The 19,485-nt window shown below is 35.3% G+C and overlaps 1 protein-coding gene across 10 annotated transcripts in view; it reads left to right on the top strand.

The window, feature by feature from the left end:
* LOC128212447 (uncharacterized) overlaps positions 1 to 18,381 on the top strand; it is a 44,646-nt gene extending 26,265 nt beyond the window's left edge. For 8 of the 10 annotated variants that reach the window (XM_052917911.1, XM_052917915.1, XM_052917908.1 and 5 more), the window contains 4 exons: positions 10,480 to 10,533; positions 10,978 to 11,047; positions 16,183 to 16,243; positions 16,894 to 18,381. In XM_052917911.1, the coding sequence (XP_052773871.1) occupies positions 10,480 to 10,533; positions 10,978 to 11,047; positions 16,183 to 16,243; positions 16,894 to 16,919 (211 nt within the window). In that variant the 3' untranslated portion in view covers positions 16,920 to 18,381. Of the gene's footprint in view, positions 1 to 10,479; positions 10,534 to 10,977; positions 11,048 to 15,095; positions 15,129 to 16,182; positions 16,244 to 16,893 lie in introns of those variants that run through there. The other 2 variants (XR_008257456.1, XM_052917917.1) reach the window with 2 other exon arrangements.
* The last annotated feature ends 1,104 nt before the right edge of the window (positions 18,382 to 19,485 follow it).

Here is a 19,485-nt window from a genome sequence, read left to right on the forward strand (position 1 = left end):
TTTTTCTTTAAAATGTATGATGTATCATCTAGACAAACACAAATCTTAAGCTGAATGAAACAAAAATGAAAAAAAGTTTTCAAACAGCATTGATGCTTGTTGTTTTAAGTATGATTATTGATCTGACAAAAGATCATAGGCTTTTATGTATGTCTGACCCGCCCAGACATCTTTCTCCACAGCTTTGAGCCTGATGGTCACAACCTCATTGCGTCTTGAACAGTAAGACCTGGGGTTCTTCCTGCATTAGAAGACAAGAAGAAAATGCTTAATAAACTCAGTGATTTACTTTAACAGAGAAACACAAAAAATATGTACTAGCACTATACAAAAGCAAAGTTATATACATGTAAGTTGTGGCTGTGTGAAAGAGTTTAGGGCAAACTTAGAAACTGATATATCAGCAAGTTGATAGTTAGATATTTTTCAGTAGTTAAATTTATATTTGACGGTAAAATAGATTGAAAAAATGTATGATATATGAAAGATTCCATACCTGGATTATTTTGCTGGAAACTGACATCCTTGTTATCCTAAAGGAAGACAGTGGCAGCCCCTGCATGTTAACAAACCAGCACCAGGATGCATTAGCTGTTCATGCACAACCAAACCGCTATTACATGTAGTGGAATTTCTTGTTCCTAGTCTGCCAAATACTGTCTGTGGATGGTAAAGAGCACTTTTGACCTGCTGAATTTGGTAAGAAATGTTATTCCATCATGGAATTCCATCTGACCTCCTGTGGTACCACATTCCCACAGGCAAAGACTGGGGTATGGCCCTCTTTTTTCAAAGGCTTCATTGACGGAATTCATCTGCAAATACATATGTTTCATTTTAAAATGGCAATGTCTATTTTATCAATTGATCAGCTTAATGATTTTTTTATATGGAAATTGAAGAATAAGGTTCATTTGTAGTGCATCAATACTGTGCTACAGATGCTGGAAAAAATTAAAACAACTCCAATCAATAATTCAAAATGATAATTAAAAATGATAAAATAAAGGTTGAATTAATAGTGTTGCTATACAGTGATAAATGTTGAGACCAGGGCCAGTATTCAGTATTGATCTTAGCCTTATCCTTGTCATCGAAATTAGACTTTTGGATGAACAAGCCCGAATTCTTATGCTATTGCATGGAATCATATTTTTGAACAACCCGTGCTATATAAAATTTTGTTAATTTGCATATTACCAACCAAGTTTACATACGTATACCGAACGTACTTCCGTTTTATACGAAATATTATTATGAACGCACATCCGCCCCCTACTGCGGACCGTTACACTATGAACGCACATCAGTTTTCATTTTTTTAACAAACTGACTATAAAAACGGTAGGGTCGGCACCTCTACTGTACGTAGGGTCGGGTAACCCGAGCCAAATGTATTTTTTTCAGGCCTAAACAAAACAAATGAATAAATTGTTTCTGAGCTGTGTAATTGCACACTCGATACTTGCAACACCATGAATTTTTAGCATTTGCAATAAAAACAGTTAATACACAAATCAAACCTAAATTAACTGTAACAGTTACGCAGTCTATTGAGTAACCCTTAACTTTAACCTACATTCTACGTCTATTTTTAGACTTGGATGTAAACAACGACTATATTGCACAGTTTTGTTTAAATGCAGTTAAATACAGACCGACAGGCTATACAAAGCTGATGCACAATAATTTCACGTTTTAGATGGCAAAAATAATACTCACTATACACATAGACGTTAGAGTCAGTCGCATTCATAGTCCTTGTTTTGTTCTGTGACAGTGTGTGTAGGACTCCTGTCAATAGGAAGAATTTTAACTGAACCGTGAACGAAAATAATAACAGCAACAAAACTTCTAATTTCCTACAAAGTAAGATATCTACAGTATAGCTTAATAACTGACCGAACTAATTTTTCAACTGTATGTGCTCCTACATATCATTTTCAAAATATCAGAACAAGATACCAAAATAAAGAACAAACTAAATTCGTTCGAAAACTCTATTGTAAGTAGTCACTCACCGAAACTTGCCGGCCGATGATTGGAAGATGCTTGGAACGATGTGTATTCATACTCATTTGAAACATATCAATCAAATTCCTTGAATACTAAAAGGCAGACCTAAGGGCTGAACAATGGATATGGAGGAAAAGGCTGACCAAAAAATGAATGAAAATATTTTGATATTTTTTTTAAGTTTTATGGGTCGCCGAGTTTTGAAATTTATTTAATGTACGTGATGTGGCCTAGATCTAGATTGATACTTCTATATCTACAAATGATTGAAAAGTCATCCATCTTTAACTAAACGCTCTTATAAATTATACAAATATTTATAATAAATCAGGTATAATACATTCAATATTACAAGGAAATCAAAATAACCCATAAAAATTAATTCAACAGAAATAATTCAATTTTCTGGCCAGCGTTTTCCCTCTTCATTTATATGGTCAGCTCTCGGTCAGCCTTTTAGCACAAGACAAGGCGCACCTGCTAAGATAGTTCCGATACAAACAATTCATGTGTAACCATTGTGTTTTTATTTAACAGTGCACTGTTAATATTGTGGAGTTACAGTCGAAGAATATATTTTACAATATGAATCAGCCGCCTTTGGGCGCTACTTGACTCGCGTACTTATGAATAGCGGACAAAAGGTTTATTTTATTTGGCCGTGCACTTCCGTTTCAAACTGGTTCCTGGACGCTTCTGTTTGAGGTATGAAGCCGGGGACCAAATGATGCATGCCTGTCGAAAAGTAGCATGATACCTATGAACGGCACTGCTTCGCAGTACCGTCCAAAAAACAAACGCGCGTGAATAATTTCAACTTAATGAAAATTTAGATTTTTTTCTTCGTAAATTTTAAATTATATAATATTACTTGCAATCTTGAACATTGCAAAAAGGCAAGAAAGTGTCCTCTAATGGTAGAATTTAAAATAGTGTTTATAGTAATTTAAAGCTGCACTCTCACAGATTGACAGTTTTGACAACCTTTTTTTTGTCCCAGACTCGGCTGGTTTTGGCAGCAATGCTTTCTATACAAATAATAAGATTACTGACACAATAAAACAGATCTAAATTGTTTAGAAAACTGTCGACATTTTTCATTTTTCTTAAAACGTTACTGTAGTATCACTTTTAGCCATAAAACATCAATTTGCCAACGTAAAACTGAAAAACTGTATCTGATCTTTTGTCAGCAGTCATATACCACTGGTATCCAGACATTTAAGCAAAAATTGGCTAATTCCAAAACAAAAAATAGAATTAGTTGTCAACACTGTCTGTGAGAGTGCAGCTTTAAAAGAAAAATAAGACAATGGGACTTTTCATTCTTGAAGTATAATTTAATGCTAATGACTTACATTTTGTTGTGTTTGAGTCAAGTATCATTTTGCATACATCTCATTGCATGTCATGTGTGTATTAATTACTATCATATAGACAAAAACATATCATATATTATTTTATTCAACATTTTATAATCCATCCTGTTTCCAAATCATAGTCCATAGTGTCATAATATAGATGATTCGTAAAGTCCATAATAAGGTTCGCAATGTCCATGGTCCAAAGTATCCATAATTGGTTTAAATAGAGCCGAGTGATAGCAGAAATTTCCGAAAGACGTAAGGAGGAGTTAAGATATGGTTAAGGCGGAGCTATCTATAAATTAAATTAAATTAATCTCGTAAACATGTTCAACTGTGAATGAAAAGTCACCACCATACAATGTACTTTGTAGAACTACGAACTGAAATCTGTCTTTTACACCCCGCAATGTAAAACTGGGCATGTCACTTTCACAGAATGACGTGTGTTTACCATACACAACTTTATAAACACGACTGAATCGTCTGTTGAATAGATGCAAGGAGAATAAAACTCCAATCAGTACAATGAAAAATGAAAATGTGCAGTGTAAAATGTAAACATACAACTGATGAGTTGGCGGCTGTAAAATGTAAATTGGTAAATCATCAATGTTACAAACCTAAAATACACACATACACGTCTAGACTTTTGGCAACGAATGGCCTCCATATGGGAATACATACATCTAAAGTTTCAATGCAATACATGATATATTTGCTGAGATATTGACTTAAATGTGGTTACATGCAAAACCTTACCCAGAATAACTAAGTCGAATACTGAAAGACATTTATTTTGCATTAAATGTAAACAAGAATTATCTCAGTGTACGAAATTCGGCTTTGAATCCACTAGCCCATTCGGGCTACCAGATAGGAAATTTTACAAGCCCGAAACCAATTTCACTAGCCCAAACTTAAACACTTAAAAGTATCACTCGTTCGGAATATTTTTTGGAAGTTTAAATACGATTCCGCAACGATTCTGAATATCTAATCAAGCACGCTGATACAGTTTCAATAAATGCTCCACAATCTGAACAATGCGTCAATAATAAATTATAGTCATACATATATTAGTGTAGTCATCAAAAATTCAGTAACTAATAAAGTTTTCAAAAAGGTAATACGAGAAAAATATTTCCTGAACATATCTTTTATTTAATGGAAAGAGTTATGCATGTACTGTTATCCAATGCATCCTTGTCAAATCAGATATGCACCAGCGATTGTGCAATGACATTTTTCTCTTTTCAACTTTCAGTTTCACTTTCAAGTTTCAGAAGTAACAACAAAAATATATCGATGTTTATATTGCCAATATTCCTATAATTGTTCTTTAAAAATTAATGGCAAAGCTATTTAAAGGTATAAAATAGAACCTTACTGTACTGTACGCAGACAACGAGTGAACTGTATATCCGACAGTTCTCCTTTCACTTTGATTAAATTTGTCAGGAAGTAAGCGAGCACCTGTTTCTTCCGCATTTAAGACAACTTTTGTAGAATGATTATGTTCTGTTCGCATGAAAAACTTAAATATCTTTCTTTTTATATTAGCTAATAAATAAAATATATATAAATGAAATAAATAAAATATCAATGTTGATATTGCTATTTTAGCATTGTCAATTTTCATAGCCATCGTTGTTGTCGAAAACTGCCGACTTTATCGGTTAATTTACATAATGGGCGGAGTTAATGACGTCATAGAGTTTGACTGCTGCTAATAGACACAGTTATTGGTTAGAAACTGATCGATAATTACTTGTCACTTCGGGCGTTAATGAATTTTGGCATGTGTTTATATTTATTGATTAAATAAACAAACATTGAGCACATGGCTTGAGCCCTGAATGTAAATTTCGGCGAATCCGACTTCGCCGTTGTCAAGGCGACTTAATCGCTCCAGTCGCCTTGAAGGATGCATTCTTGAATAATAAGGCTTTGCGTATAAAAAACATGATGCGTAACCCGTTTAATTGGCAGTTTTTTTTTAAATAACCTAAGGAAAAAACGGTAGCCCGGTCGGGCTAGTTTCTGTGGAAAATCGGTAGCCCCAGCTGAAATTTGGTAGCCTCGGGCTATCGGGCTACAGTGAATTTCGAACACTGTTATCTTACTTTGTTAATTGAGTAGGTTGGATGGTTGAGATCCATTGTATACAGTCTAAATGCAATACCTCAAGTAGTTGCTGAGATATTTACCTATGTGTGCTTGCACCAAAACCTTAACCAAGGTGTGATGCCAATGCTTGGGTTGTAAGTATAGCTCTCCTTATTCTTCAAATAGTCGAGCTAAAAATGCTTCGATTTAAACATTTCTTTGCTTATGATGATGCCTTGTTTTATATTTGTAAAGGGTCATGCAATGGTGCTACATGTAAGTTTAGATATTTTTTAAAGCAAAACACAAAGTAAGGCCATTTTGTTGCTGTTGTTGTTAATCAATCTCAATGCCTTGTATTTTTCTAGTCTCAGGGTCATGCAATAAAGCTTTCTGTAAAGTTTCAGTTAATTCGGCCTGATAGTTTTAGAGGAGATGATTTTTTTAAAGCAAAACAGAATGTTGGGGTGATTGTTGTTGTTGATTAATCACGACTCATTGTTGTTTTATTTCTGTAAGGCTACCCAAGGTATTTCTGTATAGTTTCATTGAATTTGGAGATGAGGAGATGTTTTTTGAAGCAAAACAGAACATTGGCCATTTTGTTATTGTTATTGCTGATCAATCAATATTCCTTGTTGTTTGTAGAGGGTCACCCAAGGAAGCTTCCTGTAAAGTTTCATTGAATTTGGAGTGGTTGTTGTTGTTGCTGTTGTTGTTGTTGTAAATCAATCATGACCCCTTATTGTATTTTTGTAGAGGACCATCCAAGGAAGCTTTGTGTTAAGTTCCATTAAATTTGGAATAGTAGTTTTTGAGGAGATTGTTTAAAAGCAAAACAGGAAGTTGGCCATTTTGTTGTTGTTGATCAATCTGAATGCCTTGTTGTATTTTTGTAGAGGGTCCAGTGATTTTTTTTTTGGAATTATTTTTACCGCCTGTGCCTTGCAAATTGGGAAAAAAGTCAACTTTGGGAAAAATACAAAATCATGCCAAAACAGCTAATATAATGGTAACTATACATGTTCTAAGTTTTTAATGCATATATTATGTTGAGAAAGTGTAAGTCTTGTCAAGATTTTGTTTATATTTCAAGAAATTCATTACATTTACCAAATTGGGAAAAAAATATATAATTTTGGGAAAAATTGACAGTTTTTCACAAGGGGAAACAGCCTTTAGAAGGCAGTAATTGCACCAAAAAATCACTGGGCTTACACTAGGAAGCTTCCTGTAAAATTTTAAGTGAATTTGGACCGGTAGTTTAGAGGAGATATTTTTTAAAGCAAATCAGGAAGTTGGCCTTTTTGTTGATGATGTTGTTGATCAATCGTGTCCCCTTGTTGTATTTTTGTACAGGGTCACACAAAAAAAGCTTCCTGTAAAGTTCCATTGAATTTGGAGTGGTAGTTTCAGAGGAGATGTTTTTTTTAAAGCAAAACAGGAAGTCAGCCAATTTGTTGTTGATCAATCATGTCCCCTTGTTTTATTTTTGTAAATGGTCTCCCAGGGAAGCTTCCTGTGAAGTTTCATTGAATTTGGAGTGGTAGTTTCAGAGGAGATGTTTTTTAAAGTAAAACAGGAAGTCAGCCTGTTGATCCAATTGTTGATCAATCGTGACCCCTTATTGTATTTTTGTAGAGGGACACCCAAGGAAGCTTCCTTTGAAGTACCATTAAATTTGGCCAGGTAGTTTCAGGAGATGAGCAATTGATGAAGGACGGATAAATGGACAGATGGACATAGACTGATCGCAATAGCTCACCTTGAGCACTTCTTGCTCTGATGAGCTTAAAATAAGGAGGTCTTTACTACTCACCCCCTCTGTCGGGTCCAGGGCACATTATGCGGTTAAAGTTTTAGGGCAAGTTTGTATTTTAATTTCAACTTGTATTTACTTTATTCAATTGAATTCATACTAAAACAGTTGTCTAAGACCATCACACAATACGGTTGCATAACGCCATCTTATCAAAAATACAAACTTGAGCTCTGATTTAATTGAAGTTTTAAGGCAATTTGGTGTTTTCACTCACGTCTCCAATAACATGCATTCAATCAACTTCATACGTAACACTAGTGATGGGCCGTTATCACAGATAATCGATTATAAATGGCAGCCATTCATAACTATGCAATCAGCGACCTCATAATTCCATAAATGAATAATCAAAAAAATGTTTACTTGAATCTAGTAAATTACAAACTTTATATAGCACGGTAACTTAGAGCTAAAGGAAGTAACCGCTACTTTGAGTTTTGACAGTACTTTCCTTAAATTTCTACTTGCGTTCTAATCGCTTTAGGATGGCAGACAGCGACTCCCACTCTCAAAATATTTGAACACCCTGGTGATCGGTTGTCCAAGTGCTGGAAAAGTGCAAATTATTCCAGCGGAATGGTTAGGGTCATTTAAGCCCAGATTCTTAAGAAACTAGGCTTGATTGACCCAGTAAGCTGTGCTCACATATTAAAATGAACATCAAAACCAGTGCATGTAAAGAACAGAAATATTTGAGCAATGGAAATATTTGCCGTCTAATTCCAATATGTATCAAAAGGATTGCTATTTTAATATCCAATAACTGGTTATTTTTAATAGCTAATTCCATTCAAAACCAACTTGTTCTGTCTCATTCAATTAAATTTTCAAAACCGGTTCAAGTCATTGACAAATGACAAAACATACAAATTATACAGGATAAGACATGGTTGACCATCGCTTTCAGTTGATAATTGTCTCAGTGCATTTACCCTCAGGCCATGGTCATTAGTTACCAACTTCATAAACCGTGGAATATTTATAATTTTTATTATTTTTAGAATTATTCAATGTGCAAGAAATAATACCAGTGCTCCGACTGAAGCATTAGAAATGAAATATTCATGAAAACAAAGGTCCTTATTAATAAACACATAAGAAAATGATGTTTTTGTGATACTGTCTGATTACAGCCAATCCATCAGATAAGGCACTTAGATTCATGACAAAGTCACAGAACAGTGCTGGTCTTGATACTTGTGTTCATAAAGTTGCACTATATAAGACTAAGTGTGATTAGTGCTGGTCTTGATACTTGTGTTCATAAAGTTGCACTATATAAGACTAAGTGTGATTAGTGCTGGTCTTGATACTTGTGTTCATAAAGTTGCACTATATAAGACTAAGTGTGATTAGTGCTGGTCTTGATACTTGTGTTCATAAAGTTGCACTATATAAGACTAAGTGTGATTAGTGCTGGTCTTGATACTTGTGTTCATAAAGTTGCACTATATAAGACTAAGTGTGATTAGTGCTGGTCTTGATACTTGTGTTCATAAAGTTGCACTATATAAGACTAAGTGCGATTAGTGCTGGTCTTGATACTTGTGTTCATAAAGTTGCACTATATAAGACTAAGTGCGATTAGTGCTGGTCTTGATACTTGTGTTCATAAAGTTGCACTATATAAGACTAAGTGCGATTAGTGCTGGTCTTGATACTTGTGTTCATAAAGTTGCACTATATAAGACTAAGTGTGATTAGTGCTGGTCTTGATACTTGTGTTCATAAAGTTGCACTATATAAGACTAAGTGCGATTAGTGCTGGTCTTGATACTTGTGTTCATAAAGTTGCAGTATATAAGACTAAGTGCGATTAGTGCAGGTCTTGATGTTTGTGTTCATAAAGTGGCACTATATAAGACTAAGTGCGATTAGTGCTGGTCTTGATGTTTGTGTTCATAAAGTTGCACTATACAAAACTAAGTGTGATTAGTGCTGGTCTTGATACTTGTGTTCATAAAGTTGCACTATATAAGACTAAGTGCAATTAGTGCTGGTCTTGATACTTGTGTTCATAAAGTGGCAGTATACAAAACTAAGTGTGATTAGTGCTGGTCTTGATGTTTGTGTTCATAAAGTGGCAGTATACAAAACTAAGTGTGATTAGTGCTGGTCTTGATGTTTGTGTTCATAAAGTGGCAGTATACAAAACTAAGTGTGATTAGTGCTGGTCTTGATGTTTGTGTTCATAAAGTGGCAGTATACAAAACTAAGTGCGATTAGTGCTGGTCTTGATGTTTGTGTTCATAAAGTGGCAGTATATAAGACTAAGTGTGATTAGTGCTGGTCTTGATGTTTGTGTTCATAAAGTGGCAGTATATAAGACTAAGTGTGATTAGTGCTGGTCTTGATGTTTGTGTTCATAAAGTGGCAGTATACAAGACTAAGTGTGATTAGTGCTGGTCTTGATGTTTGTGTTCATAAAGTGGCAGTATACAAAACTAAGTGTGATTAGTGCTGGTCTTGATGTTTGTGTTCATAAAGTGGCAGTATATAAGACTAAGTGTGATTAGTGCTGGTCTTGATGTTTGTGTTCATAAAGTGGCAGTATACAAAACTAAGTGTGATTAGTGCTGGTCTTGATGTTTGTGTTCATAAAGTGGCAGTATACAAAACTAAGTGTGATTAGTGCTGGTCTTGATGTTTGTGTTCATAAAGTGGCAGTATATAAGACTAAGTGTGATTAGTGCTGGTCTTGATGTTTGTGTTCATAAAGTGGCAGTATATAAGACTAAGTGTGATTAGTGCTGGTCTTGATGTTTGTGTTCATAAAGTTGCAGTATATAAGACTAAGTGTGATTAGTGCTGGTCTTGATGTTTGTGTTCATAAAGTGGCAGTATACAAAACTAAGTGTGATTAGTGCTGGTCTTGATGTTTGTGTTCATAAAGTGGCAGTATATGAGACTAAGTGTGATTAGTGCTGGTCTTGATACTTGTGTTCATAAAGTTGCACTATATAAGACTAAGTGTGATTAGTGCTGGTCTTGATGTTTGTGTTCATAAAGTGGCAGTATACAAAACTAAGTGTGATTAGTGCTGGTCTTGATGTTTGTGTTTACAACGTGGCATTATACACCACAAATATGAGGTATCTGTTTTGATGTACGTGTTCATAACATGGAAAAATGAAATAAAAGTCCAACCAAAGCATCATTTCGTTTCAGAGCTCAGGTCAAAGTTTTGAGACGAAAGGTCAGGCGAGCCAACAGTCGCATAAAGTAAGCATTATTCCTTTTTGCCTTATCAAAACATATATATTCATTATTCAAAACCTCATCAAGATAAATCTTTTTTATTTAATAGATTTTGTTGGAAGCTGTAAATAATTATTCATACAAAGTCAATATCAGCTGGGAGTAAAATTACAGGGAGAGGAAACCAAGCTATATACAGCATGAGTCAGTCTGAATGTGCTGTCCTTGGTATTATTGGTCAAAGATATAAGGATTTAACATCCATCAAATAAACTTAATAATTAATATATTGAAATGTTTTTTATCAACAAAATGAAACTTGTACTTCTGTCCATTTTTTTAAATATTGAAATGTTTTTGTTTTTAATAAAAGGCATATGTAAGACATAAGGATAATGATAGAAAAATTCCAATTGTGAAAATATGCTTATATGGAGGTCACCAGGAACTGGTCATTCTATTTTCCAGATCCTTTGCACAGACCGTAAGTGCGCTGAGTAGTGCGGATGATTATAGGGAAATCATGCAAAGACAGATGGTAATAAAATTGATATGGAAAGTAGCATTGAGATATCTGTTGATGCATACACTTCAAAAATATTTTGTTCACAGAAATGTGACCACTAATTTAAAGAATTTCCTTGGGACAAGTAATAGATGTTGCCTGGTACACTACCAAACATGTTTTTTGCAGATTTTGCACATTGTCACCATAACCTTATTGCGATTGTTATCTTTAAAATCTAATTTCACTCATAATAACCTGCAAACTGAATGCATTCATTTCTTTAATATTCCCCATGTTCCATCGTGTAGAGTCAATGCTATTCACCAGTCAATTGTAACCAATTATAATCCCCTGGAACTTTGGTACCTTGGTTTAACACTTGACTCAGGTAAACTATTATAATCCAGCATTGTGAGCAGTAGTAAATGTTAATTAAGGTATAGAAGCTGTGAATTTTCAGAAGGCTAATATAATCCTATAAATATAACTCTAATCAGTTCTATTTAACCCACATAAAATTGACTCATTATCATAATTTAACTTGGTTTGTACCTAAAAGGTAGTCTGATCCCTGACATAAGGATTATTGCAACTTTGACAGTTTCCAGACAGTCTTGTCAACTTACTATGTAGCAATAAATCTTAACGCCTTCTTAACACGTGTGTGAATGTGAATGAACCAGAGATGTTTCTCAAACTTTATGCCCCCCTTAGTGTTTGTGCATAATGTCAGCCAATCAGGGGTGCTAGATTTTTAAATGTTTAGTTTCTTTTTTGTGAAGAATCGTTACTTTTTGCTCAAAGCGAGTCTTCATGAATAAGTTAATTGCTATATAACACAGGGGCTAACATGTAGTCTGTTCGAGTTTCTTTGTGAATAAGAAATGTAACAGTTGCTTCACTGCGTTCCACTTCCTTTAATTTCATGAAGTATTAATACTTAATAATTTCTTACCTATACTGAGCATCATGTTGTGGGGGTGTTTCTGGACAATTGAATGAAATATGCATGTACCGAAATGACCACTGATTTGTCATTGACATTGGATGTTCTTGAGGCAGTTTTAAGATTATGACCACACAAATTGTGAGAATAGAAGAAACAGTTTTTAATCACATTCAGATGATGACTGATATTTTGCAGATAAAAATGTATCGCCTAAATAGCAGTAAGTAAGAATAAGTAAAAATGATGTAAATTTTCTTCGAAAATCTTTGACAACCTTTTACCATTAAAGGTCTCTGTGACCTTGACCTGTGACCTGATGACCATTAAAAAACAAAAGTGGTCATCTTCTGGTCAGGCCCAACCTTCATGTCAAGTTTGATAACCAAATGTCTAAAAATTGTCAAGATATCTCATAGACAAGCAATGGTCTACTGACAGACTGACTGACCAACTGACTGACTGAATGACCAACTGACTGACCAAACATCCAACTGAATGACATGTGCAAAGCAATAGAAGTGACATTATAATATATTGAATAACACTGAGCAATTTTCTCCATAGTTTTACTAGCTATGTATATAAACAGGCCTGAAGAATTGGATCACAATTATGAAGAAGTTAATGAATTTAACAAATACCAAATCCCATTTAATTCTGCAATAAGAATTGTTTCAATGATAACTTAAATATTGTTTAGTAAAAAACAACATACAGAACCGTATCCCTTTCAACAAAATCCAATGAAAAATGAATGAACTATAAAGGTTTAAACTGGCGTACTAAAAATGAGAAGGCTTTTTCCAGGAAAATTTTAGTATCAATTTACTTGCTAAAGATCGTTAAATGAACATTAAATTTTCCAGCTTCCTACTTTTCAAGTTTAGGGGATGAGGTTGTTGACCATTACAATTTGGTGTGAGCCTTTCCAGAAGCAAATACAATTAAGAATCTTTGTAACACAATGACCCTCACCAAAATTTAATCATCTCTGTTTAGGTCATCATTCCTATCTTAAGCTACTAAGTGGTCAAAATGCCATTGCGCTTATTTTCATTGGAGCTTTATTGCCATTACCGGCAGGACTGTCAAATTGATATTCTGAGAATAGATGGAACAGTCAATCTCTTAAGCATATGCTAAGTATGACCTTAAGACATGAATAACAAGAGATGTTTGTTACACATTATGCCCCCCCCGCCCCCCTGAGCGCCATGTTGTCAGGATTATATGGACAATTGAATGAAATATGCAGACCATGACCTTTGACTCTATGACCTCAAAATCCATAGGAGTCACAAAAAATCTATTTGTTAAGTTTGAGGGCCATGGGTGCAGGCATTGACAAGTTATCACACTGACAAGCTTTTTTTGTTAAAGGTCACTGTAACCTTGACCTTTGACCCGATGACCCCTAAAATCAAAAGGGGTCATCTACAGGTCAGACACAACTCCAAGTCAAGTTTGAGGGTCATGGGTGCAGGCATTGTCCAATTATCACTTGAAACATTTTCGCATTCAAGGTCACTGTGAACTTGACCTTTGACCCAATGACTCCTAATATCAATAAGGGTCATCTCCTTGTCAGGCTCAACTTACATGTCAAGTTTGATGATCATAGGTTCAGGCATTGTTGAGATATCACTGGGAGAAGATTTGTTAACTTTTTTTGCATTAAAGGTTACTGTGACCATGACCTTGGCCCGATGACCCCCAAAGTCAAGAGGGGTCATCTACTGGTCAGGCCCAACCTTTATGTCTTCAAGTTTGAAGACCATAGGTCCAGGAATTGTCGAGTTTGCTTACAAGGTCACTGTGACCTTCACCTTTGACTCCTAAAATCAATAGGGGTCATCTACTGGTCAGGCCCAACCTCCAAGGCAAGTTTGAGGGCCATGGGTGCAGGCATTGTCGAGTTATCACTTGGACAACCTTTTATCGTTCAAAGACACTGTTACCTTGACCTTTGGCCCAATGACCCCTAACATCAATAGTGGTCATCTACTGGTCAGGCCCAACCTCAAAGTCAAATTTGAGGGCCATAGGTGCCGGCATTGTTGAGTCCCATGATCCCTAAACTCAATATGGGTCATCTACTGGCCACACCAAACCTCCAAGTAAAGTTTGAGGGCCATGGGTGCAGGCATTGTCGAGTTATCACTAAGATAACCTTTTACCATTCAAGGTCACTGTTACCTTGACCTTTGGCCCAATGACCCCTAAGCTCAATAGGGGTCATCTACTGGTCAGGCCCAACCTCTATGTCAAGTTCGAGGGCCATGGGTGCAGGCATTGTAGAGTTATCACTCAGACAACCTTTTACCATTCAAGGTCACTGTGACCTTGACCTTTGGCCCAATGACCCCTAATATCAATAATGGTCATCTACTGGTCATGCCCAACCTCCATGTCAAGATTGAGGGCAATAGGTGCAGGCATTGTTGAGTTATCACTCAGACAACCTTTTACCATTCAAGGTCACTGTGACCTTGACCTTTGGCCCAATGACCCCCAAAAATAATAGGGTTCATCTACTGGTCAGGTCCAACCTCAAAGTCAAGTTTGAGGGCCATGGGTGCAGGCATTGTCGAGTTATCACATGGACAACCTTTTACCATTCAAGGTCACCTTGACCTTTGGCCTGATGACCCTCAAAAACAATAGGGGTCAGCTACTGGTCAGGCCCAACCTCAAAGTCAATTATGAGGGCCATGGGTGCAGGCATTGTTGTGTTATCACTCAGACAACCTTTTACCATTCAAGGTCACTGTAACCTTGAACTTTGACCTGATGAGCATCAAAAACAGTAGGGGTCAGCTACTGATCAGGCCCAACCTCTAAGTCAAGTATGAGGGCCATGGGTGCAGGCATTGTCAAGTTATCACTCGGACAACCTTTAACCATTCAAGGTCACTGTGACCTTGACCTTTGGCCCGAAGACCCCCCAAAAAATAGGGGTCATCTACTGGTCAGGCATTACTTCCATATCAAGTTTGATGACCATAGGCCTAGGCATAGTTGAGTTATCACTCTGACAAGCTTTAAAATTATTGTACCATTAAAGGTCACTGTTGGTTAGAGACTAAAATAGTAACAGTTTTATTAGATTGTCTTTAAATCATATTGCAGGCAGGGGCGTAGCCAACCTTTACTGAACGTTGTGCACAAATGTGGGAGGGTATGGACAGGGGATATCACTGTAGTTGTGTGGGGGGGGGTCAAGGGATGCTTTCCAGGGGAAAATGGAACTAACATGTGGGCGCTGATATGTATTTTGATGGATTTACAGGTACGAGGACCCCCACTGTAGTTACCAAGTGATATTTAGGCTCAGTTAGCCATCTTGCACAGAGAAACAATGCTTACTATGGCTGATTTTCCCTTTTTTCTGATGTCATAACAAAGCTTACCCCACGACTATGATGCCATGCTTAGTCATTTTTTTATTTTTCAAATTGATCTATGTGCGTAACGCTGGATACGCCCCTGGCAGGCCAATTCATTTTAAATGGCAGTTAATATAAGAGTAGCCCTTTTCATTTTCAGTCATTCTGTAACCATAACTCAAATGGCAAGACAGGTTAAAACTGATCGGGGTTAATCAAAAGTATACCTATCCTTTTACACTATTAAATGGTTTTAGATCTGCATATTTTAAGCTTACTAAATGTTTGTTTTTTAACAAAAAGAAACATAATTGTAATTATTTCAGGAGATCATAATTAAATATAAATGGCATCTACTCAAAAACTAAGATATTCTTTTATGGACACATCAGTATCAATTATCACTTCTCACATCAACCGTTGAGACAGGATCTAAATTATTCCTAATACTCTGTTGTTTGTTACTGGAATATAAAGTGAAACAGTCACATAAAATATATACCATTCATTGGAGAAACCAATTTTAAGTTGAAGCATAACCATTTTAAAATTACACACATTAATAGTTGTTCCATTATCTTTTTTTGTAAATCATGTGTATCCAAAAGATGACTTACTCAGATTCATTCCAGTGTTACTAAATATCATAGGGATTTTTTAATTTGCTGATGATGTTAATGACTCCTTATTTTTTTTTAATTAATGCTATCTTCTAGTACCTTATATGATTGCTCCGCAAACAAATGTAATAAAAATGTTATTTCTACTAGTAGTTTGGCCAATTAAATGTCCTATGATTGTAAATACTTAACTCTCTTTATGTTTTTCAGTTACTAGCAGAATCATCAGAACCACCATCTGAGGATGATTCCATGACAGGGTCAACAGAGGGTAACACTTCTATTAATTTGCCTAATTCAGGACTCTAACTAATTACATCCTACATTGATAGTTTTTTCAAGAAAACAATTTCTATAACCATAGATAATGCAGTTGAAAATTTATTATGGCTTTGCTATTGCATGATTGGTTAACTGATATTATAACGTGATGTTATCAATGCATCCTTAGCTGGTCAACTTATCCACCAATGTTGTTCAATTCAAAGTAGCCGGTGGACTTGTCGGCTATTCACTTTTTTTTCTGGTATATATCACACACAATAATCAAAGTATTTTTCTAAAAATGTCCTTCAGCATCAGAATCAGTTCGCTGACTACAATTTTTTTTATCAGATTTGTCATACGCCTTGTAGTACATCGGATGAGGCCATTTCATTAAACAAGCCAGCCAGACAGAATTAATGAACAGGTTTAGAATGTCATCCTTGGGTACTGTCAGCTTAAGTATTTCCAATCAGTCTCAGTATCACAGTGCAGGGCCATTATATTCTGATGTTGAAGACTAGTTAATTGTTTAATAATTTACAACTGCTGATCTTGATGTACATGTACTGTGACAAGGTTAAGGCATGAACAATGACAATCAGAAGAATCAGTTGTTTTCATTTTATGTTTTCCAATATTATAATTTCTTTACAGATTCTGAAGACTCCATGTCAGAGTGACCTTGGATGCAGGGCGGCGTCAAACCCACCTATGAAACTTTAGTAATGGTTGACATATCTTAACCAAACTTGGTCTATAAAAAGAGTTTATGGCTACATTTCATGGGATTTTTGGGGTCCCTAGGGTCAAAGTCAAAGTCACTGTTACTAAAAATAGAAAAACAGTTGAAACTGAATAAATTTAGTAAGGGTTAACATATCTTGACGAAACTTGGTCTATAGGAAGAGTTTATGGATACCTTTCGTGGGATTGCATTTGGGGTCCCTAGGGTCAAGGTCACTTTTACTAAAAATAGAAAAACGGTTGAAACTGAATAGCTTTAGTTAGGGTTGACATATCTTGACCAAACTTGGTCTATAGGAAGAGTTTATGGATACTTTCATGGGATTATATTTGGGGTCCCTAGGGTCTAGGTCAAGGTCACTGTTACTAAAAATAGAAAAATAGTTAAAACTGAAAAACTTTAGTCAAGGTCCAAACCAGGCGTAAAGGAATAGTTTATGGGTACCTTTCATGGGATTGTGTTTGGGGTCCCTAGGGTCAAAGTCAAAGTCACTGTTACTAAAAATAGAAAAACAGTTGAAACTGAATAAATTTAGTAAGGGTTAACATATCTTGACGAAACTTGGTCTATAGGAAGAGTTTATGGAGACCTTTCGTGGGATTGCATTTGGGGTCCCTAGGGTCAAGGTCACTTTTACTAAAATAGAAAAACGGTTGAAACTGAATAGCTTTAGTTAGGGTTGACATATCTTGACCAAACTTGGTCTATAGGAAGAGTTTATGGATACTTTCATGGGATTATATTTGGGGTCCCTAGGGTCTAGGTCAAGGTCACTGTTACTAAAAATAGAAAAATAGTTAAAACTGAAAAACTTTAGTCAAGGTCCAAACCAGGCGTAAAGGAAGAGTTTATGGGTACCTTTCATGGGATTGTGTTTGGGGTCCCTAGATTCAAGGTCAAGGTCACTGTTACTTAAAATAGTAAAATGGTTAAAACTGAATAACTTAAGTTAGGGTTGGCATATCCTGACCCAACTTGGTATAAAGGAAGAGTTTATGGATACCTTTCAATCCATTGCATTTGGGGTCCTTAGAGTCAAGGTCACTGTTACTAGAAATAGGAAAACAGACACAAGTTCTTCGTTCAATCATTAAAAACCTGGTTTTGTCGCATTGCGGCATTACATATGACAGACATATTTTGTTGTTAATTGTTATTTCTGAACAAATCTCAATGCCTTTGATTAACCTGCATTCTTGGCATATTTATGTGTTAACTTTACTATATATGTTTAAAAAAAGTGTAACTATTATGTTTCATAACCAGTTTTATGTACGAAAAAAATATTTGAAATGGTCGAACAGCAATGACGTTTTTGTTTCCAAATGATATGTGAATACATATATATGTTTGTATAATACTTCAATACACTAAAGACAATACACAATTGAAACCAGTCGGTGTCTTATTCATTTTAATTCCAATTATACGTTACACAAAGTTAAAGTTCTAAACACAGGTCAAGATATCCATGAACTTTGAACTCATGTTACAAGAAAACAAGCTCATATCTTAAATTTGAGTATAATTCTAGCTGATTATTTTCTCATTTGAGACCTTTTCTAATTTGAAATGTGTATACATATACAATTAACACTCCACAGGGCCTAACTTGAAAAGTCTAAAGTCAAGTCAAGTCAAGTCAACAGTTTATTGAGTAATAAATAAAGGCCACTGGCCCAAAGTACATAACATACATGAAAGGCATGAGTGGTGTCAGGGTAATTAATCGATACAAGCAGTGTAAATAAAAATCATCATTACTTCCCCTTAACCATTAATGTTTAGAAGGAAATTGTATACATAATAAGCTAGTTTTCGTAAATCATCAGATTGATTTGTGTTTAATAACCTATAAAAATCTTCTAATTCACTACCATTAAAATACCAATTAAAAAAATATTGCATTTGTATATTATTATATTTACAACATATAAAGAATGCATGGTATTCACAGTCTAAAACAAAAATGGTAATATCATCTAGACAAAACCAACAAACGCGTTCTTCTCTTGGGATATTATTATGCCTACCAGTTTCAATTAACAATTTATGATTTGAACATCTAAATTTGCTAAAAGCTAATTTGTGTTTGTAAGGTATGTCTAAAGATAAATAACGTTCCACATTAAGCAAAGTTTTGTATTCTTTATAATGACAAGAGCGGTCACAGACAGCTATATCCCCCGCCTCATGGGGGCATTTTTTGTAACGAAAGCCAATCAATGGTAAGGGTAGTTTCTCAGGAACATAAGAAATGCGTAAAATTAAGAAAGGGCAATAACTCTTCATAAAATGGTCGAATCGTGAAAGCCCGACAATATGCGCTGCGTCACTATATAGTCATCAATCTGTTAAAGTTTGGTAGAAATTGCATGAAAAACGTTAGAGGAGTTGCAAAGAAACCAATTTTATATGTAAACAAAGGGCTATAACTCTTTCAAAAATGGTAGAATCGCAAAAGCCCGACAATATGTGTTGCTTCACTTTATGATCATCAA

Source organism: Mya arenaria, chromosome 12 (genome assembly GCF_026914265.1).
Source record: "Mya arenaria isolate MELC-2E11 chromosome 12, ASM2691426v1".
In the NCBI taxonomy this organism is placed as follows: Eukaryota; Metazoa; Mollusca; class Bivalvia; order Myida; family Myidae; genus Mya; species Mya arenaria.